At 54.7% G+C, this 23624-nt stretch overlaps 1 protein-coding gene across 6 annotated transcripts in view; it reads left to right on the forward strand.

Moving 5' to 3' along the window:
- The first annotated feature begins 7459 nt into the window (after window positions 1-7459).
- Window positions 7460-23624, forward strand: part of KY (kyphoscoliosis peptidase) — a 52476-nt gene continuing 36311 nt past the window's right edge. For 2 of the 6 annotated variants that reach the window (XR_014244821.1, XM_082392697.1), the window contains exons 1-3: window positions 11828-12749; window positions 16024-16086; window positions 19862-19924. Coding sequence is in view for 5 of the 6 variants with exons in the window: in XM_082392697.1 (XP_082248823.1) it covers window positions 12614-12749; window positions 16024-16086; window positions 19862-19924 (262 nt within the window). In the remaining variant the exon portion in view is untranslated. Of the gene's footprint in view, window positions 11377-11825; window positions 12750-16023; window positions 16087-19861; window positions 19925-23624 lie in introns of those variants that run through there. The other 4 variants (XM_082392698.1, XM_082392700.1, XM_082392699.1 and 1 more) reach the window with 4 other exon arrangements.

Here is a 23624-nt window from a genome sequence, read left to right on the forward strand (position 1 = left end):
TCCTCCATTTCTCCCGTCCTCTGTCTGCCTCTTTCTCTCTGAGCACCTTTCCTCTTTAGTGTCTCTCTGCCTTTCTGTGGCTCCTTCTTCCTCTCTCTGTCCCTTTGTCTCTGAGTGTCTCTTTGTTTCTGTGTCTCTCAGTGTTTGTCTCTGTCTCTGTCTCTTTGTCTCTCTGTGTCTGGTCTCTGTCCCTCTCTGTCCTCTGCTTCTCCCTCTGTGTCTTCCCCTGCCCTCTCCCTCCCTGGAGGCCTGCAGGCTGGTGGTGGAGCAGCTGGCTGTCAGGCTTGGCCCGAGGCCCGTCTCATCACACAGGCTCCTCCCTCCTTGGTGGCTTTTCAGCAACCACCTGGGGAGAGTGCAAACTGTCCTGCCACAAACAGGTCACTGTCACCACCGAGATCCAGGGCCTGGCCCAGCCCAGGGCCCAGCCTGCCTCGGGTAACCCTGTGCAAGGCCAAGCTCCCGGCTCTGCTTGCACAACAGCTGCTCCAGAGCCAGAGGCCCGGCCTCGAGGAGGGGGCGGGGGCTTGAACCCAGGAGGCTTTTCCCAGCTCTTCCCCGGAGCATCACGTGGAGGTCGGGGTCCTCCATGGAAACTGGCCAGCCCCATCTCTCACTGAAAGGCAAGGTCAAGGCCTCCGCTCTGGCCCCCTCCCTTAGCAGGAGACAGGGAGAAGCCAGGCTGGGTGGCATGCCCTAAAGCCCCCTGCCCAATATCTCCCAGACCCGCAGGGGGTGGCCAGAAGTGGCCTTGCGCTGCTGACCCACAGCCAGCGCTGCCCCACCTCTGTCTGCAGAGAGCGTCAGTGTCTGGTGAAAAGCCAGGGCCCCCCACACCCCTGTTGCCCATGCAGTGTCCCCCCCAAGTCCCCCCTTCTTCCCTGGAGCAGACACTAAGGCAGCTGAGAAAACCTCTGCACTGGATAGGGGGGGTCACTGTGCCACGCAGGGGGCCCGCTGCAGAATCCAGAACAGCTGCGTCAGGCAGGAATCAGCACACCCATTGTCCAGATGAGGAAACCAAGGCCCAGAGAAGGGACAAGACTGCTCCAAGGTCCCACAGCACTAGTGGGGGACCCAAACGGCCTCATTACACACATGCATACACACTCGGAACTGCCTGAAAGGAGCACCGGTCATGTGCAGTAAGCAGCTACTCTAGGAAAACACAAACAAAAGACAGCCCCGGCAGCAGAGCACACAACGAATGCAGTACTTGCGCCCCACCCTGCTGTCCCTGGGGTCCCATGGAGAGGTGCTCCTCCCGTGCAATGTACAGAGACGCCCCTGACAATGAAGGAAGCAGCCATGTCCAGGTTCAGGGCCGGCCTGCACGGCTTGTACACAGGCACCACCCCGCGTCAGCGTGTGCTGGGCCATGGTCTGCACTACGTCACTTTGTCTTCTACCCGGGGCGGCAGGCAAGATGGCTGCTGGGTTACAGATGGGGAGACTGAGGCTCTGACTTGCTTGTCCACGCCAGGACTTTGAGCTCCCTAGGTCCCAAGTGTTTTTTTTAAGATGGAAATAAAAGTACCCAGCAGGGCTCCCCACCCCAGACCCAGGGAAGCGAAGGGGAGGCAGGAGAGACTCTCCTGGGCTGAACGGGCCCAGCAGGTGTCCAGGTGCCAGAAACCAGAGCAGGCCCTGCGCATGCGCGGGCTCCAGAGGGAAGGCCTGGTTTTGTGGGGTTTGCGCATCCAGGAGGCCGCCGCTGCTGCAGCAGCCCGAGGCAGCTGAGCCTGCGCCCTGCCCTTCCTTGTCCCCAGCACCCCTCCCGTCCCTCCTGGCTAGAAGGAGGACAGGATGGCAGGATGCATGGGGAGAAGGCCCGGCTCATGTTCCCCCCTCTTCCTGGCAGGGATTCCGTGGTGCGCAAGGACAGCTGAGCTGGCAGGTGGGCTGGCCATAACGAGGGGAGCGCTGGGGGGGAAGGGCGGCCAAGGGAACTGGGCCCAGAGCAGCCACTCTCCCCACCCATGCCCCTTCCCAGTCCTGGGTGCTGGGGCCGAGCCACTGGGCCCCGGACTGATACCTGGGCACCTGCTCTCCAGGGCAGGCAGGCAAAGGCCCAGCGAGCAGTTTCTCAACAGACAGACAGACTGACACCAGGGAGAAGACCCACTAGTTTGTAGGAAGCAGCAGGGCTCAACTGAATGAGACCTCTGTAATTCTAGAATCTCTAATTAACACTGCCATCCCCACCCAGCCTCCGTGCTGTTCCCTAACCCCACAGCTCTGCACCTGTTGGAAGGCATCCGCCTGGGAAACCACAGGGCCCCTTCACCTTGAGCTGTCACTAGAGTCCTTGGTTGATTGGACCACCTACCTAAACATCTGAGGACACTCCAGCCTGGGGACAGAGATTGACAATCAGTGTCCTTAGAGATTCATCACAACAGTCAGGGAACTATTTGGTGACATCAAACAATGAGGACTGTGTGTGGATCCAGAAAGTGCCAGGACTGATGTGTCAGCAGCAGAAAACTGTACATCCTGGGTGTCAGAGGGGCCTGGGGCTGGGGCTCACGGAGCCCTGGCTGAAGCCCTAACAGGTGGGAAGTAAAGGTGAACTCTCCTCTCTGGGGCTCTATTGGGTCTTCACAAGACCCTACACCCAGGAGGAGGTCTTGAACCAGAAAAGCAAAGCAAAGCTGGACACTGAACTGGCTGCGGTTCAGTAGGTCTGGCCTGAGCCTACATCCTTGCAGAGAGGGTCCAGGGCCAGGAATCTTCCAGGAGGACCCTGAATCTGGAGCAGCCTCCAAGGGAGGCTCCAATTCCACGTCAAACAGATACTACCTGGCATCAAACTCCAGCAGTTGTGCGTGCCCCCATGACCTCCTTCTGAGTACCACAGGAGCCGATCAGCTTCGTGGCTCCTGTCCACATGCACAACTTCAGGCAACACAGTCCCGAAGTGAACTGTCAAATAGCACTCTCTTTAATTGTCCTAGACCGATTCGCTTCAAGCTCTCGCTCTCGCTCTGATGCTTTGTGATAGCAGGCATACTCAACCCAGCCCCACTCTTCAGGTTTTATTCATGTTAAACAGATGCCCTATCTGAGACCCAGTTCCTCATCTCCAGAATGCGTGTTGTTGAGATAATTAAGACGAATGAAAGCACTTAGCACAGGGTCTCACATGCAGTGGATATTCAATGCATATTTCCTTCCTTCCTCCCTCCCTACCCCCTCTTCTTCCCTCCCTCCTTCCCTCTCCCTCCCTACCCCCTCCCTCCCTCCCCCTTCCTTCCTTCCTTCCTTCTTTCCTTCCTTCCTTCCTTCTTTTCTCCCTCTCCCTCCCTCCCTCTCTCTTTCTTTCTTTCATCTTCCCCCCAAAGCAGAAGCTAGTGACCTTAGTTGATTCTCCTTCAGCCCCCTCTCTTCTCCTTATCCTGCAGCAATATTCTTTCTGTTGCTCCTCTCAGGATCCTCTTAAATTCCACTGTTTCCTTCATACGTGGATCTGCACACTGTTTTCTAGGTCGACTACAAGAGAGAGACTCATTCATCTCTGTGTGCCCACCACACCAGACTCAAGGCCTGTAACGCAGTGTCTGGTTCTAGATGGAATGAAGGAATTGGTAATGGGATGGGGATGGAGGAGTAGGTGAATGAGGGGGATGGGTCTATGTTACCCTCAACAAGACCAGAGCTCTTGAGAGCAACAGCTGTATCCTTGCCACTGATCACTGCCTCATTCCAATGATAGAGTTCCTGACACAGAGTTGGCATAGAAAATAAAGTTTTATGGTTTCTAAAATGGACAATGAGTCTTACACACAACTGACTATCATTTGGGGAAAAGTGGAATGTATTGGAAAACAACAGTAAACCTTGATCTAGAACACTGAGTTTCAAGCCCAGCTCCACCACTTCCCAACTGTGAGGCCTTACCCAAGTGCCTGCACCTCTCTGAACCTCCGTTTCCAAATCCTGTGAAATCAGGATAATAGTTGATACCACTCAACTATCTCCTGAGGCTGCGAGGATCATCTTGGGCATGGGTTCTAATCTGGTCCTTTTGAAGACCCTGCCACCACGAGAGCCTTGATAGCCAAACCCCAAAGCTGAACATCCATCCCACCTGCTCACCAGAGGGTAGAGTGGGTCAGTGGGGAGGGGGCCAGCAGGCTGCAGGAGGTGAGGCTGCTCCACTTTCAGGCTTCTGTAACCAGGGATATGCATAATCGCCCTGACCTCAATCTTTCTCTGTGAATTATGGAAAGAGAGTTCTCTGAAAATGAGGCATGTGCAAAAAAGTTCCACCAGGCTCCCCACCCTCCCCTCATTTCATCCTTCCCAACTTAATAAGGACCATGGTTTATTAGCTGTTCCCTTCCAGCTCGCCTTGTCCTGTGCCTGCACACGTGAGACTAAAAATACCCATGTCTCCTATTAGAGGCTCTGCCCAGGAACAGGAAAGGCTGGAGCGCTCACTGACACTGAAAACCGGCTCCCTTGTGCCCCCTGGGATCTAGGCCACTGGGCCTGTCCCGCTTGGGGCAGATGGGCACCAGCTTCCTCCCGACAGTCCCCAGAGATCTCCAGTAATGATCAAAAGGTTGTTCTGACTTCAGGTGTGTTTTTGTTCAGATACTCCAAAGCCATTTTCTGGGAGTCTCCTCACCGCCCCGTCAGACAGCCTCCCACCATGAGGCACGAGGGCTCTTCCCCAGGGGACACGCGTCACCGGAAGCACAGCTCTGGGCCCCGCAAGTGGCCCACCCAAGTCTTAGCCTGCTCCCAGAAAAGACATCTGTGCCCTTTCTATTAAAACACGCAGGACGGCAAGTGTGTGAGGCTTGGTGTGAGCACCGGGCCCATCTAGAAGCCAGAGTTGGCACACTACTGAAACTGTGTGAACAGATTTCTTGCTCCTTTGTTTCTTTACCAATAAAACAGACACAAAGGCATCAGCCCAGCCTTGGGTTAGAGCGAGGACGACATGAGTTCATGGAAGTAAAAATGCAGAATTCTGCACAGAAGTAGGTGACGGCAGGTGGACGAACTTTGAAGCAGGAAGTAGGTGTGAGGACGCCTTGCTTCCATCGGAGAGAGAAGCGGATCGAGGAACATGCAGGGGGCATTTCAATAGCTCGGCAATAAACACTTGGTGAAGCTGAAGAGGTAATCTCTCCATGGGCTTTCATGTGCCACTGGATACCTCTCTTGGCATGGCCTGAGATATTTTGGAAGTGATGATGAAAGACAAATTGATTTTCATCATATCCATCCACAGGAAAAGGCCAAGAATGCCAGCGAGTATAAAGACTCGAAAATTTAAACTACCTGGAACTTGGATGTGGTTCTTCCCACAGGTGCACCTCATTATATGCAAGAAGAGGGGGTCGGAATGAGCCATGGACAGAAAAATAGGGACTGGTGATGAGGGTGTCATGGACAGAAATACTGACAGGGAACGGCTGACGGGCCATTGGGGAGAGACATACCAGAAAGGCTGAGAACGGAAACCGTGTTTAACAGAAATGTCACAGCTCTGGCTCCCGGTTGCGGTGAGGTGGGGCGGCTGCGTGGGACTGAGCAGCGCTGTCAGAACCAAACTCTCCCCAGATCCGTGCTCCAGATGGTTCCGCCAGGAGCGGGGGAGGCGCTTTAGAGCTGCTTGTCCTCATTTAACCTCCTTCTCCTCCATCCCCTGAAGGTCCGAGGGAAACACAGAAGAGCAAGTGCTACCACTCTCTGGACGGCTGGTACCCCTCTGGGCTAAAGGGAGAGGTCCTGCTGGCTGGGAGCACTCATTACACCCCATTTGATTCAAACATTTATTGAGCACCTCTTGTGTGCAAGACAAATAGGAGGCACAGGAAGGGGGACTCAGGAATGAGGAAGACCATGAGTCGGTCCTCAAAGACTTTAACGTGATCCCAGTGTGGCCATGACCTCACCATAGACTTTGCTATGAAATAGGAAAGTTCTAGGTAGTTTGGAAGAGTATTCTTTTTTCAAACTAATATTTAAATGTTTGTGCCATTCCAGTAGGAAAAAGGAACTAAGGATACAAACTATTTAAGGTTTAATGATTTCACACACACACACACACACACACACACACACACACACACACACGTAAATTTATGTAAAAGATATTGTTCAATCTCAGTGGTAAATTTAAAATGAAAATTAGAAAGAGTTACCATGTATCAATTATAGTATGACAAAGGTTCACACAATGACAGTATTCACTGCTTGTGACGGTCTACAGGAAGGTGGACATACACAGCTAGTGAGATTGTAAACAGGCACGATTTCTCTGGAAAGTGATTGGACATTATATCTATCTCAAGCCTTAAAATAGTCATAACCTTTGACTCAGTAATTCTACTACCTGGAATCTACTTCTAAAGAAATAATCAGAAATGTGGTCAAAGGTATAAGCACGCAGATATTTATCAACATATTATTTATAAAAGTGGAAAATGCAAAACAAACTATAAAAGTTCAACCACAAGAAAATAGAAAAATGGATTATGGCACATTGGTATCGTGGGTGATGAAGCAGCCTTTTAAATTAGGTTTTGAATACCTTTTAGTAAACTATTCACTACCTGTGTTGAGACCAAAAAAATCACGACACCAAACTCTATATGGTGTGATCCCAGTTTTATTTTTTAAATAAATATATACACATATATATGTGTGTATATATGTAAATACGCACACACATTTATTATATATGTTGTAATAATTATATGTTGTAGTTGAAGGAAATGTTAAATAACAAAATGTTTAAAAGTGATTATCCCTAGATGATAAGATTGGGTGATTTTATTTTCTTCCCTATATAACGCTTGCATTTCCTAAATTTTCAATAATGAGCGTGAGTTTGGCAGGATGGCTTGTTTCACAGACCCCTCTAGGGAGCCCTGCAGGACGTGGTCCTGCGCTCACCAGGAATCGTCACCTGTGTCTGAGGGCTGAGCTGGGTCTGCCCTCCAGCTGGAGTGGAGGCTCCTTGTGTCACCTGCCTGCTCCACCAGCGCCTGACCCCCGCCTGTGCTCCGGCTCTGAGCCCAGCTCCCCACCTTACCTGGGCACTTCGCACCACACTCCCAGACGCCCCTTCACCACACAGCCCAAGTGTGGTGTCTGACGATCTTTTCACACCAGCATCCCCTTACCCAGCAGCCTCTCCAGGAGCCCAGCCCACAGAACATACCCTCAGGCCTGCCCCTCCCCCTCGTGAACACTCCCTGCTCTCCCTTCCCTGCTGACAACGTCCATCACAGCTCAGGTTGGCAGCAGGAGCCCCACCCACTGCAGGCCTCCCCTCATGCTGACCCCCTGCTGCTCTTGGGCTCTCCTCTGAACCCTCCTCCCTGTAGTGCGGCATCAACCAAACCACCCTGCTTTCATTTCCTGAAACGTGTCATCTTCTCTCTCACCTCCAGCACTCTCCCTGCCCCCCACCCCCTCCCCCACAGGCTGTTCCTCAGCCTGGAAAGTCCTCGCCCTTCTTCTGGGGCTCTTCCGACTCATTCACCACCAAGGACACTGTTCAGATGTCAGCCCCACCTCATAGCCTTCCTGGACCCTCCTCTTTAGGAAGACAGGTACCCCCTCCCTGAGCGCTTACTGTTTCATTTCATCATGATGGCACCGCCCATAGTAGGGTCTCAGGAACAAGCTGCAGCCGGTGCCAGGAAGCATCCTCAAGACAAACCCAGCAGAAATAACAAGGCTTCTTTACAGATTAACCATCCTCTCTGCAGCACACCTCCTAATGATTCTGCAAATGGCAGAACTCTGCCTCCCTCTCCATCCCTCACTGCTCCTAAAGGCTGCTGAGTGTTCCCGACCACCAACTTTTGTCTATTTCCACTGCCACCAGTTCTCACCCACTGAGATGGCACAGAGCCTAAGAAATCTGTCCCCAAAGGCCCAACTCAGGGCTTGAGCTCAGAGAATTTTCCCAAGAACCTCAACAGATGTCTTGGGCTCCTGGCTCAAGGTGTGTTCATTATGACCATTGAAAGCATCTCCCCTGCAGGCTGACGGCTGTCCTTCCCCTCGGCTGGGATGCTACGCAACCTCAACTCACAAGCATGTGATCGTCTCAGGGAGCAGGGGGTGGTTCAGCACCTGAGCTTTGGAGTCATACAGGGTATGGTGTCAAGGGTTAGGGCATCAGTGCTATGTATGAGACATTGTGGGACCTTGTATAGGTCTGCTGAGATCCCTAAGCCTCAGTTTTCTCATCCATAAAATGGAGATAATACAGAGGCACATCCCATTGGATGCACACCGTGTTCACAGAGTATAGGTGCGGGGGGAGGGGGGGAAGGAAGAAGAGCTATGCTGAGTCACACTCCGCTGCACAGATCTGAAGTCAGTTGTGCAAGAAATGGATTCTGTGGCCCACTGAGTTTCTCTGCAATGGCAGAACAGCGACAGAGAAGAGTGACACAGGAGGGAAGACAACTTCCTGCTCCAGGAGGGGGTCAAGGATGCCTCCAGTTTCTTCTGTCCCCCCTCCCCAACTGTGGAACCACATCCATGAGACCCTCCTCAGACCAGAACAGACAGGAGTCTCACCAGAATACAGGAAGCCACTATAGCTTTAACTAAGCTATCTCTAAGCACTTTATCTCAACTCCCTCACCCATTTGACAGATGAGGAAAACTGAAGCTCAGAGAGGTTAAATACATTGCCCAAGGTCACCCCGCTAGGAGGGAATCTGGAAGCATACATTTTCCTGGCATAACTGCTCCAGTGGGAATTGACAGGTTTTCTAAATTTGATGAGTGTGGGACCAGAGCTGGGATAATCTTCCAAGTCCTGTTAACTATCGGGATGGATACAAAGAGAGGCACCACAGAGAGCTGGCATTCTCTAGGATTTCCAGGAACTAGGGTACCCAGGAAGACTTCAGGGTGGAGGTGAGGTCTCATGTCAGGCCTTGAAGGATGGCTAGACCGTGCTTGCCAGGGAGGTCTAAAAAGTCTTCCAGGAAGAAGTGAAAGCAATAACAAAGACTCAGAAGTAGAAGCTAGCCAAGCCAGGCTGGTCATGACTCCAGGAGAAACCCACAAGAGCTGTCAAAAAGGTTTCTGGGAAAGATGTGTGGTCCCCCGTGTAACTGTTTGCCCATCTCAGGGGAAGCGAGAGTGTTAAGAGGCGGGGACTTGGTCGGCTGCCCTTCCCCGAGTCGCCCCACTCTCTGTGCACCCCTTCCCCACTGCACCAATGGAGAAAAGCATGTTGTGTCTACAGATTGCCGGCTAAGAGCCTTCCATGGGTTGGCTTACCTATTAGGTCTCTATAGAAAAGGGAAAAACTTGCCTCTTGGAATCTCTAGAGAAGTTAGAGTTAGGACTGGTGGTCCCTGAGGAACTACTATTTCTGAGGAAAAACAATAATGTGAGTCAGAACACAACCCCTTCTGGCAAGGGCAAGTCTCCTCCCATCAACCACCCCCCACCGCCAAAACAGCAAAGTGGGCTTGGGGCTCAGAACCACTCAATGGACAAATCCCCGCTTCAAGCAAAGGCGGTGAAAGCGATGCCGGTGACAGCTGGACGTGTCTGGGTATTAAATGTGACAGAGGATAAAGGAGACAATACAGCCATTTGACTGCTCTTTGTCTATCAGTGTCCTGGAATTTCCAACTCATTGTGATTAAAATAATTAAAGTTCTGCCCTAAAATGGAGATATCCCCTGGCTTGTCAGATCCTAAGACGAGCGTGTAGATTAATTAGTTGGGTCAGAATACTGAGGTCCTTGAATCCCGTGTTGTTCAAGACGGTGGCAGGATGGAGGGGCCAGGGGGTGCAGAGCAAAGCCTGGAAGCAGAAAGTCCAGATGCGCTCGGGGAACAGTGGACATGGCCGTGGCTGCAGCGTGTGTGAGTTGGCAGCGAAAGAGGAAGGCATGGGTCTGTAGAAGGAGGCTGGACTGGGGTGTGAATCATAGGCTGAGTGTCTGTTCTCTGTCCCGCTGGTTGTAGGAACAACTGGAGAGGGATTTTAAGCAGAGGGATAGGCCCTCTGACGGATAACTCATAGCCTCAGTCTTCACTCCTGCTCCCCCTCGCCTTTCCAGATGCATCCAAATGCCCTCATCCACATCACCTTCCCTGTGGTGTCTCCCTCTCAGCCCAAAACTGCTGAGGCTCTGGATGAGGGTATGGGTCACCTGGGGCCGGGCATGGGGGAGGCTGGGGGTGAGGAAGGCACCCCTTCTTTCTGCTCGTGCTCCTGGCAGGCCCAAAGACTGAGGGCTGTGGGCGGGAGCCTCTGCAGAGTGGGTCCAGGTTCTGGGCAGCCTCAGGGTCCAGGAGCGGCAGCACCTCCCAAAGCAGTCAAGGCAACACGGCCCCTATATTCATGGGGTTTTTCCAAAGCGGTGTTCTCACTGCATTTTTGTCCCCCAAGAAACATACGTCAACAACTGGAGTTGTTCTGGGTTGTCACAACTGGGAAGTGGGTGCTCCTGGCATCTAGTAGGTAGATGCCAGGAATGCTGCTGAATATCCTACAGTGCACAGGACAGCCCCTTGCAGCAAAGAGTTCTCTGGCCGCGAACGTCCATAGTGCCATGGGGAGAAGCCCTGCCCCAAAAGATCTGTTTTCAAGTATTCTGGAAAGGCAGGGTGTCGCAGACCATCTTCCTGGAGCTCAGGCTAGCACCACCACCCTCCCCCCTGCCCCAGGTCATCCTCCCGTCCTCCAAAGGCAGCTACGGAAGGTATGGCATGGTGAGCGAGTTCCTAAAATGACACTCCCAGCAGGGGAGTAAGCATGGGGGATGGAACGCAAATGTCTGCTGAGGGGGCTTCAGCTCCCTGCCCTCCCCACGCAGCCCCATTCAGGTGCTGCACAGGAGCTTCTGTTGTGATCCGCACCCTCAAAGGACTTAGCCCCAGTGGTGAGGTGATGCTGGGACCAGAGAGCTGCCTGGGCAATCTCCAAGACCCCAGCAGCTTCAGATAATGAATAATCCATAGTTCTTACTTCCCTAGTCATCTAGAGAGCAAGGCTTAGCCAGCCTCCCAGGCCTGTGTGTGTGTGTGTGTGTGTGTACATGCCCACATGCAGACAGGACAGAGAAGGACAGGGCTTGCTGCATGAAGAAACTGCCTTGCGAGTCATCACCTTTACTGGTCCTGCGCTCAGCTCTCTCAGGACTCCAGTCAACACTGCCGGAAGCCAGTGACTGCTCCTTTCATCGGATGCCCGGTGGGCAATGGGGCGGCGGTGATACAATGGGGTGGTGGTCTTTACATGTGACTAAACTGTGAGCCACAGTCAGCGAGGAAAGATCTTCAGAGTCTGAGAGTTCAGCTTTGTGACCCCCAGCTCCATCACTGACTTGTCACTTCACCTGTCCCTTTCCTCGCCCTTAAAATCAGGTAAGAATGACAGCTACCACTTGAAGACCACTTACAATGCACCAGGCACCTCACATGCATGTCACTGTTACAGCAGCCTGGTGAGGATCTGCATTATGCCCATGATACGAGTGACAAAATGAGGGGAAGTGGCTTGTCCAAGGTCACAGGGGCAGCAAGTGTGGAACCCAGGCCTGTGCCATACGGTCTGCCTCCAAGAGGTAGCGGGAGGTCTCAGCGGCCACGCTGCAAGGTAGGGTCACTTAACTCCACAGCAAGGAGGGTCCCAGAGCGAAGGTCTCCACATCCACGGTATTTCTTAACGGTGGAAACTCAACTTAGGGGACTGACCCCAGCCCGGTAGGCCCACGGTGCCAAGGGCTGCCAAGCAGATGCACTGTAAACACTCCTGAGTCCCAGAGCCAAAGGCCGTGCTGCCGCTGGCTGGGCAGGCCAGGCCTCGCTAAAAATAGACGGGCCCTCAGGTCCAGCTCCCTGACTGCCAACCGAGGCAGGCCGCTCCCTACACCCAGCCTCCTCCTCTCCCCCTCCCCCTTCCCCAGCGGGCTAGAGCCAGGCTTCTAGAAGGTACAGAGATGTTAAGACTTTCACTTCAGACCAGACAGGGCTGTTAGGCTGACGCCCAGTGGGCAAGTTCCAAGTTCTGGTGGGGCCATAACGGGGGAGGGTGTCCTGACCCCAACGCCCCACACACCTCCCTCTAACGAAGGGAGCTGTCAACCTCCAAGCCCACCTGGGGAGGCAGTGGAGCCAAGGCCAAAACTTGGCCAATTTCTCCACATTTTGCAGTTGAATCTGGAGCCCCCTTGCAGTTTCTCTTTTCCTGCACTGATTCTCCCTGTTGACAGCACTGTACAATTTCTGTATTTGCCGCGGCTTTCGGAGATTTGCTGCTGGCCCTCTCAGGAAGGCCCCGGGGAGCGCGGGATGGGGCAGCGCCCGGCCGGCCGGGGCGGGAGACAGGGGGCGCGGGGAGGGAGGCTCCGGAGAGCGGCCGGACGGGAATTTCCTTTCAAAGGTGACATAGAGCCTCTTCATTAGGGTAGCGCCCTCCCGGGCGGGCCCTAATGGCGAGTTTGGCAGAGTCAGCGAAACCCGGCGCGGCGGCCGGGCGGCGAGCAGCGCCCTCTCCCGCGCCCTCGCCGTCTCCCGCGCCGGGCAGCGGCGCGCACGAGCCATTTGCAGCGCAGGCAGCCTGGCGAGCGGCCGCCGCGCACCGGCCGGAGCGGGCGGCACCATGGAGCTGAAGAAGGACAGCAACGCCGTATCCATAGACATGCTGCTGATCGTGCACTCGGAGAAGCGGCGCGCCGCACAGGGCGCGCACTCGGACCGGCAGGCGGACCCGGGCGCGCCTCCGCAGCGCAGAGGAGGTAATGCGCCCCCAGCCCGGGCCCCGCACCCCCGGCCCCTCGACCTCCTCGCCCCAGGGCCCGCCTGTCGGGGGGGCGCGCTACGCGCCCCCGAAAGAGGTCCCCGAGGCCGACCCGCTCCCCAAGGCTGGCTGCGCCTCCGCGCTGCGCCTCTGGCATCCCGTGGCAACGCGCAGCCCCGCGATTGCCCCGGTTGACACCCCGTGCAGGCCTGCCGTGCTTCCGTCACCCCCGGCAGTAGGTCTCCTCCTGGTCACTCTTTGAAGTGTGCAGATCAGGTTGGAAGATGCCCTGGAAGAAAAGGACCTCGGGCCTGACTCCTGCGTGCCCGAGGCCTGCTCCCCACAGGCCACATTGCAGGGCACAGGGGACCCAGGGGGATTCGTGTGCTGAGTCAGACTTTGAGGTGGGACCCTCCTTTGGTGTCCTTGCACAATTCATGGCCTCACTGTCCCCTTTCTTGAGCCGTCTCCCAGCCTCCTACAGTAGAAGGCATGCCAGGTGTAAAAAGGCACACAAGCTTGGGTAGGGTTAGACTTGAAATCTGCTCTCCCCACTTTGGCTTATCTATTGATTCTACTTGTCCTACAGACTTTCTGGGGAAGGGTAGACTGGTAAAATAAAGCGACTTTTCATAGAGTGATTGTGGAAAGCCTCTGTACTCTCCAGAGAACAGGACACAACGTGAAGAGAGTAGAGATGGATAACAATGGCGGTTAAATCAGCCCCTCATACATCTGGGAACCCCCTGGTCCTGAGTCTCTGAGGAAGCCCTCAGGAGCCCTTGAGGAGGCTGGTGTGAGGGCGCACTAGACGCACTGTGTCCTGGTTCTTTGCGAGCGAAGCTTCACAGCCCTCAAGGTAAAATGACCTGCCTCCTGTCTCCCTTCCAGCTCCAGAGCTCCTTGAAGTCCGTCCCCAGTTCTTCTGTCCCCACAGCCCCTACGCACATTGAACATGCACCTTCCACCTACCCTGCTGAAGCAACGGTGCCATGGGTGGCTTTGCCCCCCGCCAGCCCCACAAGCTGCAGCTGCCCCGCAGCTCCTGGTGACCTCCTGGGGAGGCAGGCAGGAGAAAGAAAAGAGATTCTGGAGAGCTGAGAATGTTGACAGGTGCCCCAGTCTCCTGAGGGATTTGGGGCCCAGGAGTTGTTTGGGTTAGTTGGTCCTTTAGTTCTCAGAGCTGCCGCTGGGAGAAGGGGAGATGGCCCGCGCAGGGGTATTTGTAATGAGGAAATTGGCAGAGGCCATTGGCCTTCCTTGATAGAAATGCGGCTGCCCCTACTGCACGGACTGCGGTCTGGAAGGCCAGAGGCCCCCCACGAAGCGCAGCTCCAGGTGAGCGCATGAGTCCCCTCCTCCCTCTCCCCCTCTGATCACATCTCTCCGAAAGGCTCTGACACTAGAAAGAGAGGGCAGAGAACACAGAGAAGGCCCAGAGATGCCAGGGACCGGGGCTGCTCAGAGAAGTGTCCAGCACCCGGCATAAAGCCTACATGAGGCCAGACCGATGCACTTCACACTCATGACCGTGACTCGGGGAAAGAAGACCCCTGTTTGCTGAGCCCTCTCTGCTGATATTTTTCTCCAAATATTTTCCTGACAGACATTTCTCCCAGGCGCTATGGCAGCGGAGAGACCCGTGTCACTTGTTGACGATCAGACAGTTCTGCACCAGAGCAGAGAAGAGGGAGAGTGTGTGACCTCCAAGGCCCGCTGGGCAGCAGTGACGTCCAGGAGACCCCTGGCTAAGCCAGCCTGCGGGCCCACTCCTTGGGACAAGCTAAGGAGGGGAAATGCTGAACAAGACTAGCTTGTTCCAAGGCCTCCTGTTGGTGCACAGACATCCAAAACCCACCCCTCCCCCACTTCCAGGCGTCTCCTCCAGTCTCCTCCCCGCTCAAGGCCCCCGGCTGTACAGGGAATGTTCCCCGGCTCTGCAAAGGAGGGCCTGAGCTCTGCTTTGAGAAAAGAGCAAAGCTCGGTTACTCTCACATGCAGAGGACTGAGTAAGGGTGTGACCCGGTGGCTTTCTGTTGTGTCCTTGTGGCAGAAAAGAGTCAGAGGGACAAGGGGGCAGAGAGCGTGTGCACTGGGAATTTGGGCTGCAAGGCAACAAATACCCCCTCCCCTTTCTTGCAGGGCCCTAGCATTCCCTCAGCAGTTTCCTTAGAGCCGCACTTCTCCAAAACATGCCTAGAAGCCCTCAGCTCCTACTGTATATTCCCCTGGCCATGGAGGAGGTAGCCTAAAGCTGCCGCACCAGGTCTGAAAAAGCTTCAACGCCTTAGGTTTTATCCCCAAAGTGGATGGGATGTGTGCATTCCACTCCCCGGGTGTCGGTGAAGGTTCCGAGTGGTAAGGCCCAGACACTGACTATGGAGGGCTCTGCAGAAAAGAAGGGTGTCAGGAAAGGACTGGGGGCGCTCAGAGTGGTGGAAAGGGTTGGAGACCCAGACTGGAGGCTGAGCTTCCAGGAACGCGACCATAAGCTGTGCAGAATGGCTGGTTTGGTGAGGAAGCCTCCGCTGCCACCAAGGAGCCCTAGACGCTCCTTCTGCGCCAGGAACTTGAAATTATTGCAGCTGCTTGCGCTGCCAGAACGTTTGCCAGTTCTGTGCCAGGAACTCGACCTTGCAGCCATCACTTCCAGCCGCCACCAGAGAGAGAGAGAGAGAGAGCGCGGTTCCATTCGCTTCCCTGTTGCCTCACTAGGTCCCAAGAGAGAATGGGACACAGGTTCATTTCAGTGGATGCCTCGGCCACACAGGTCCATGCTCTAGCTGCAAGGGAGGCTGGGAGGGCAGGCAACCATCACTTTCAGTTCCCATAGGGATCCATCAGTTTCCATCTTTGCCCACCCCCCACCCCACATCAAGACTCTAAAAGTGGGAGATTCACCACATACAGAAGTAGGCAGGAAAAATGAATGGCAAACGTCTTCACAATAATGCTTCCATATTTATGCAGTGGAAATGTGGGAGTGACAAAGGGGCATCTCTATTGTGAAAATTCTCCCTGGATGATCCTGATAACCAACCCGCCACCCTTGGAAAGTACCGTGGTAATATTTTTTTAATGTTTTGAATGTGGAGGGTTTCATTCATTCCTCCAAGTGCACTTCATTCGTGGGCAGCCTCCCTCGGAGCCCGGGAGAGCCAAGTTCCACCAGCCCCTCTTTAGCCCAGATCAGTCTGCAACTGGTGCATCACACACTTGACCTGAGTCTTCCCACCGCAGAGAGCCTCACGCCGGTCCTTGTTACTTCACAGGGCTTCAAGGTGTTGGAAACGGAATCCAGAGATGGCAGAAATTAGAAAGAAATGAACTACATGGTAAATTCTCTCATTTTCATTTTGTTTTCTTTCCAATCTCTGGAATTCAACACACGGAAAAATGCCTGGAAGCATTGGGTTTCACTTGTTTGAGGACTAGTCTAGACATCTAACCACTCAGACAGTGGCTGCTTGTGACGCAGCCAGGCCTCTGGGGCCACTGTGACCCTGGAACATTTTCCTTGGCAACAGGTCCACCAATTTCCTGGAGGATGTGCGGGGAGGCGGGCGGAGCAGTGCTATAACCCTGAGAACCCACTTGTTCGCTGGCTGAGCTATAAAGAACTTGGCATCATTTGGGATGGTGGGTTTGGGTGTGTTCCCATGGGAGGTGGGGCTTCCCAGGTCATGCGTCCCATGCATCTTGGGGCACCCATCTTTTGAAAATATTTCTGAACAGAGAAGACAGCGGCCTGCCTTGGGTGGTGTTACTCAAGGCCTCGGGAGATGCCACTCAAGGGTTCTGTGGCTCCTGGCCTGGGATCCAGAATACAATAAGATCTGAAGAAATCAGCTTCCAAAGCCTCTTTATGGTGCCAGGTGTCTCCCCCTGCAGGCCCAGGATTTCTCTGGCCGTGCCATGCATGAACCGTTATACTGGGCCTTATTCTGTGCCCTTATTGTGAGATTCATAAGCCCGGCCTCCAGGAACAAACACTGTGGAACTGCACTGTGGGCATGTGAGAATTCCAGTAAGAATCAGACCTCCATTCCCAGAGCCCCAGTAGGGGATTCAGTCAGATTCCGACTGTGTGAGCCCCAGGATCGGATGACTGACTCATCAAATGCCAGTAGGAGGGGACCCACCCCCCCATGACCCTCCACAAATGGGGAAACAGGACCCCAAGTGAACAAAACAGAGCACCTATGCTCTGCCACCCTTCTGACAGTAACAAAAGGGGAGGATGAACTTCTAAAAGTAAATTCATTCATTCATTCCCTCAGTAAAGGTCGACAGTGATTACTTTGTGCCGCGAAGGGTTCTAATTGTTGGAGAGGGAACAGTGAACGGGACAGTCAGGAGCGCCTGCCCTCCTGGGGCCATGTTAGAATGAGTGCGTCATAATGCCATTCACCACAGCCGAGTCTCAGCCTGGAGGTGAAGAGCTTGCCTGTGTCCACTGCACTGTGCATGGAGATAAGTCATCCTCAAGACAACCCCCCCGCCAGGGACCACCCTCTGAGTCCTGGCTGATGGGCATGCATAAGTGGGATGGCTTCCTAAACCTTGATACGGGGTCATCAGATGGTAGACGCACCAGTTCCAGCTCTACCTAAGCAGACGCCAAGGTTAGCGAAACTGTGCTGTGGGCTCTTGAGAATAACAGTAAGAATCAGACCTCCAGAGACCTGACAGCCACAGAAGCACATAGCAGCCCATGCAGGGAGGCATGCTCGGCCAGTGTGCGGGGGGGTGGAGGGCAGACGGGCCACGTGGGAGGAAAGAGACACTGCGTCTGTGTTTGTTGCAGCTCTTACTTTGCCTGAGTTGTTGGAAATTCATCTTATGGCTTCTCGGGCATGTTATTAATGTTATCAGTCCTCAGGAGAGGACTGAAACATACTGAATTCATCCTCTTTTTACCATCTTCGGGGTTCCTGGTTTGGGGAAAGTTTAGTGGAAAAATATAACAAAACACAAAGAGACACGATAACTCTTACAAGACTCTTCCTTAAGACATGAAGTGGGTCTTAGTATGATGTACCAGCCGATAAAGAGAATGATTATAGTTCTTGCAAAACCACCCAAGAACTGAGAGTTTCAGGTAAGTGCAGGGCTGGAGAGAGGCCGCACAGAGGCCTTGAGCCTGGGAAGGATGGAAAGGCCTTGAGCCTGGGAAAGTTCCTCCACTCCACCAACATACGCAATTTAAAATTTAAGTCAAATTTTATTTATTTTTTCGAGTGGCATGCTTGCATCCGTGAAGAAGTTAAAATTCCAGCTTCTTTCTGTGTTTTCTGATGGTGAGGTCCTGGGTACATACTTGCCTTGCTGGTGCCCAAGGCACCCAGCCCTGGTAACCAGCAGGCTGTCCAGCCCTGGAAACTGGATGGCTTTCATCTGAGAAGGAAGCAGCTGATGGCTTGTGCTTGGTGGAGTGTGCACAAATGGGGCTGAACGTGGGGTTGGTCCAAAAGGGCACATGTCCCCCCTCTTTCTGCGCTGTGCACTCCTTGGGCTGGGGCGTTGACAGGGTGGGGGGAGCCCGTGTGCTCCAAACTTTTCCAAGCAGCAGGTGTTTGGGCTGAGCCACCAGCTTGCCCGGCAACGGGCTTCCCCTGCTGTGATTGGCTGCTTTCCTTGGTCCTGGCCGAAGTCTGCCTAGCAGCACAGGGACTAATGCCCCACAGCTACAGGGAAACCAACTGTGCAACCCTGACTATAAATAGCCCACTGCAGCTATGCCAGCCAATCATCCTCCTTGAGGATTCCCTTCCCAGATCCTATTTCTTCCATCAGCCAGCCGAGCAGAGATGCGGCCAGCTGTGCCCACAGGAGGCAGCTGCCCTGTCCTCGCCTGGGTCTGGCCTGGAGCTACAGCCCAGCATACTGCATCACCCTCGGTTGGCACACACAGCGGTCCTGGCCCTTGGCCAACCAACCGACCTCAGCCCGGGGTGGGGCTAAGGGTCCTGGCTGGGCCTGCTTATAGAGAAGGCTGGAGAGGATGGGCTTCCCAGGGCAAGACCCCACCAGGAGGATCGCAAGTCCAGCCCAGCTCAGTGACCCACCCACTCACCCACCTTGACTGGCTTCTGCCTGAGCCCAGGCATGGGAAACGCTGAGTGGCAGATCTGGTTGGGTACACAAGGGATGTCATATGAATGGAACCAGGTCAGGCCAGTGCCCCTGAGTGCTTACACCAGGTCCAGGCACATGTGCCAGTGGTCACTTCCAGTGACAGGCCCAACAGCCTTTCTGCAGCCCAGTGGGAGGCCAGGGGAGAATATGGCAGTCCAGGGTGGTAGTGGCCCTTCCCCCACCCCTCTGAAGCAGAGGTTCAAGGGCAAGACCAGGCCACCACAGCAGCTGTAAAGGGAGAGATGGAGGGAAGGCGGTGCTTCCTGTAGGAGGGGCAGATAAGCCTGTGGGTTCCCCCTCCATGGCCTATGGCAGCAGCTGGGCATCTCTCCACAGCAGCGTGGCTCCACTAGGCTCTGAGGACAGCTCTGTGTCCCAGGACATGAATATCGCCAGTACATGGAGAGCATTCACCCTGCAGAACGGGTGCCCTGCAAGTGTCTGTGAAACTGAACCAAACTGCAAGCACCCCAGCTCCTAGGCTAGAGTAGGCGGCAGGGTACTCCCCCATTTCTCTCAGAGGGAGGCAGGAGGCTGGAGACTTGGGTTCAAGTCCGGGGTCTCACCTGGCTGTGGGGTCTTTGGCAAAGTTAACCAGTCGAAGCTGCAGGCCCGTAATCAGGATAGGAGCCTCCCTGGCCGTTCCAAAGAAAGGTGTGGAGCTCAGCGGAGCATCCCTCTGCACTTTGGGAACTGGGCCCGGCTGCAGCAAAGTCAGGAGCTGTGGTCACTTAGCCCATGGGAGGTGTCCCCAGCTTCTCTAGAAAAACCCAGCCTCTGCCGGCACCTGCCGAGAGCGTGAGGCTGTGCGTACGTGGGCTCCCGGTCACTTGCCTCTGCGTTCAGGTGTGCGACTCTGCCGATTCACACGTGTTTAGGCCGAGCCTGGCAGCTCTCTCCTCCGCCCAGGGAAAAATCCACCCCACCGTGGGCCCAGTGGTCACTGCAGGTCCCTCTGTCTTCCTCAAATAGGAAACCTGGTGGAGAAGCAGCACCCCCAGCAGACCCAGGTCATCACCTCCTACGACAACCAAGGTAAGGTTCCGCCACTACCTGTGACCTCTCCTCCAGCTCCTGTGTGCCCGGATCCACTGTCCTGGCCAGAGACAGCAGGTGCAGAGCCCAGACTGTGGGGAGCGGGGGCCTCTCTGTCCTGGGGATGCTGGAGCACCCTTCCCCTCTCCCACATCCCATGGAGAACAGTGAGAGGCTGCATGTGTCATGGAACAGGGGAGTAAAGTCCTCGGGCTCCAGCGTCCACGGCTGTCATCAGCGTCACCCTGGTTGTCATCACTGTACCTGACATTTGCTGAGTGCTAACTTCATGTCAGCCGCCCTGCCAGACCACGTACATGATCATTCTCATGTGAATTATGCCTCACAACAGTCATATTTGATGGGTACTCTTACTATCTTCATTTCGCAGATGAGTGAGCTGAGGCTTAGAAAGGTTTTCTTTCGTCCAAGATCACATGGCCAGCAAGAGTCAGAGCAGAAGCGGCCCGACCCCCTCCCTGCCCACCCCCTGCGCCCCCCCAACCACCACCAGGGCCTCAGCCGTTACACTTCTCACAGCTCTGCTTCTCGCAGCCACCCTAGAAACCAGCCTCCCCCCTACTGGCTCGCCGCGTGCAAGCCTTCCCTCCCACTGAGTCACAGCGGTTCCCTGGCCTCTCCTCCTGAGGCTGAGCCTTCCAGGGCCTTCCACCCAGGGACAAGTTTAACTCAGCAATGGGGAGTGAGAGGGCCCTTCCTCAAGAATCCTCACTTTGCCAGGACGGGTCCTGGGGGGTCAGGGAGGGCAGGCAAGGGCACCCCCGTGCGGACTCTGCAGTTGACTGGATCTGAGAGCACGACGGGGTAGAGACGGGTTGGCTCCGTAGCTACAGCTGGAGGAGAGGCCAGGTTACAGACCTCCACTGCCCCCCCCTCACTAACCTCCCCTCCTGCCAGCTCGGTTTTTCTGCTCAGGGCCTGGTGCCTGAGAGCTCTCATAGACTCAGCCCTAAGATGTCACCACTGGTGCTCTCAGCACTGATGTCCTAATCTATAAGGGTTACGTCCAGGGTGCGGTGCGGAAGGAGGAGGCCCTGCAGGATTCGGAGGTCCTCGGGGAATTGCTCTCTGAGACACCGGCTAACCCACCATCCCCAGGGAAAGGCACTGGCAGGTAGTGAGGAAGGGCCTGTCAGCTCAAGTTCCCAGCAGGAGGTGGCCAGCTGTCCTTGCAATCTAGGTCAGTATCCATTTAGGGCAGAATTCCTGGGACTATGGCTCCAGGACAAACCCCAGGGCACTCCGTGGGCCCACGACGACCTGCTACCCCCCTGAGCACCGCGAGGACAAACCCAGGCCCCCTGCTTCTCTGGAATGACTAGCAGCGCAGCTCACCCCAAACAAGAGTAAGTGACACCTCACTAAAGTGAGAGTGGATTAGCAGCCACTTCTCTCGCTTGGCTCTGGCCACATCCCCGGTGGGGTCATGGTGTTATCCCTGCTTACAGAGGAGGAGTCTGGGACCGGGGTTGCTGCAGTCCCCGAGTGGGGTGCTCCTGTCAGACCTGTGCGGCGGGACCAGGGGGATGGGGCCTGCCGCTCTCCAGAGCCTCACCTGGCACACCATACCCCGGCTCTCATGGGCCACTCACATGCCACCTCCCAGCATCTGAGGCTTCCAGAGGGCAGGAAGGAGGGTGGCCTTGGCATCCGACAAACAGGACAGGGTCCACTGTAGGTTGGGATAGGATGGGACCCCCGGGTCTTAAGGGAGCCTGGACCACAGCGAGGGAGAGGCTGCCCTGCTCTGGGGCTGAGCCAGAGTCTACACTGACGGAGACCCGTCCATTCCACAAAAAGCAGCTCTGGATGCTGCCACTGGGGATCCATCAGAGAACAGACAAAGGCTCCTGTCCCCGTGGAGCTGACACCTAGCGAGGGAGACAGATGACCCTAACAAGAAAAATGCAAGGTGTCAGATAAGGCTAGGGGAGAAAATAAAGCAGGAAGGGGGATGGGGTGGTGGTGCACATGGGTGTGTATTAGTTTCCTATGGCTGCTGTAACACATTATCACAAACTTGGTAACTTGACACAAATGTATTCTCTTTAACTGTTCTGAGACTACAAGTCCCAAGCCAGCCTCGCTGGGCTAATCAGTCTCTCGGTTGGCAGGCAGGTTCCTTTTGGAGGCTCTGGGTAAGAACCTTTTCCTTGACTCTGCCAGCTTCTAGAGGCTGCTGGCACTTGCCAACTTGTAGCTGCGTCACTCCAATCTCCACTTCCAATATGACATTGCCTTCTCTCCGTAAAGTAGATACATTCCCCTCTATTTTATAAGAATCCTGGTGATGACATCGGGCCCACCCGGATAATCCAGGATTGCCTTCCTATCACGAGATCCTTAAGCAAATCACATCTGCAGAGTCCCCTTTGCCATATAAGGTAACTTTCACAGGTTCCCAGAATTAGGACATGGATAGCTTTAAGGGCCATCATGCAGCTACCACAGGGAATGATTTAAAATAGAGTGATTGAGAAAGGCCTCCCTGGGAAGGTGACATCTGAGTAAGGGAGGCGGTAGAGCAGCGGGTCATGCGGCCTCCGGGGAAGAGCTCCCCGCAGAGGGACACCGGGTGTGGTAACTTCATGCGACAGGTGACGGAAAGATCACTGGAATCTTGGATCTTCATGCAGAAAAGGGCTTCGGAGGATTCATCTGCAATGGGTGTGTGCGTTGAATGAGAGGGGAACGATCACAGGAGCCCCAGTGACCTCAGGCCCCGAAAGTTATTTGTGACGAATCAGATTTGGGTTGAGGTCTCATCCTTCCAGGTCACCCACCCTCCTCCCCACGCAGACCCTCAGTGCCTTCTTGGATCATGCATGCACTAGGCTCCAACTGCTGTGTTTCCAGACTTGTGACATCCCTGTCGAGCTCCATTCTGCAGAAAGAATCATGAATGGCCCTGGGTTTTCAAGAGCCCAGTGGAAGCCAGGGTCAGTCAGGGCTGCAGGAGATGCCCTTCATCACCCCCTGACGGGTGCCCCTGAGGTCTTGGCCCTGAGCTCTGCACACTCTCTGTCATCCCACGACTAGAGCCACTGCAGTACCCGGTGCGGGATCTACAGAGCTGGACTGTCCCGGGTCATCATTCAGCTCGCTGTTCCTGGGATGTCAGGGCTTACGCTTCCTGCACTAAAGCTGACTGCCATACTCTGGGTAGACACCTCTGTTGAACACCCAGCCAGGGGCTGTTTAAGGGTCGTTTTTTTAATAATTACAAATGATTTAGCTGAGGTTTTCTTGGCAGGAAAAAATTCCAAGGCAGAGGATCCAGGCTGTAAAGGCAGCAGCCAGTTACAGAGAGCATTAAGGACCGCCTTAAGTCAATGACGGCAGACATCTGACGTGAATCCTGCAGCCGCCACACACTGATATACACCCACGTGTGTGTGTGCACACTCACACACACACATTCACGTACACACGCACACACCTGACAATCTTTGCTAATTGATAAGCGCTCCAGGCAGCCACTTCCAATCAGTCAGAGCTAATGAACAACACGAAATCTGTTTGCCATCTCTGCATTAGGAATTCTGAGCAAATTAGGCCTTTAGACAAAGCCTGATTCAAACCCGCAGAGACCTGGAGATAAGCTCTCGAGTGGGAGGACTCTCCTGACGGGGTAGAAGGCAGGCCCAGGGCAGCAGGCCAGGGGAGGGGCTTGGGCTTG

This window comes from Balaenoptera borealis (genome assembly GCF_965194805.1).
Source record: "Balaenoptera borealis genome assembly, chromosome: 5".
NCBI classification, from domain to species: Eukaryota; Metazoa; Chordata; class Mammalia; order Artiodactyla; family Balaenopteridae; genus Balaenoptera; species Balaenoptera borealis.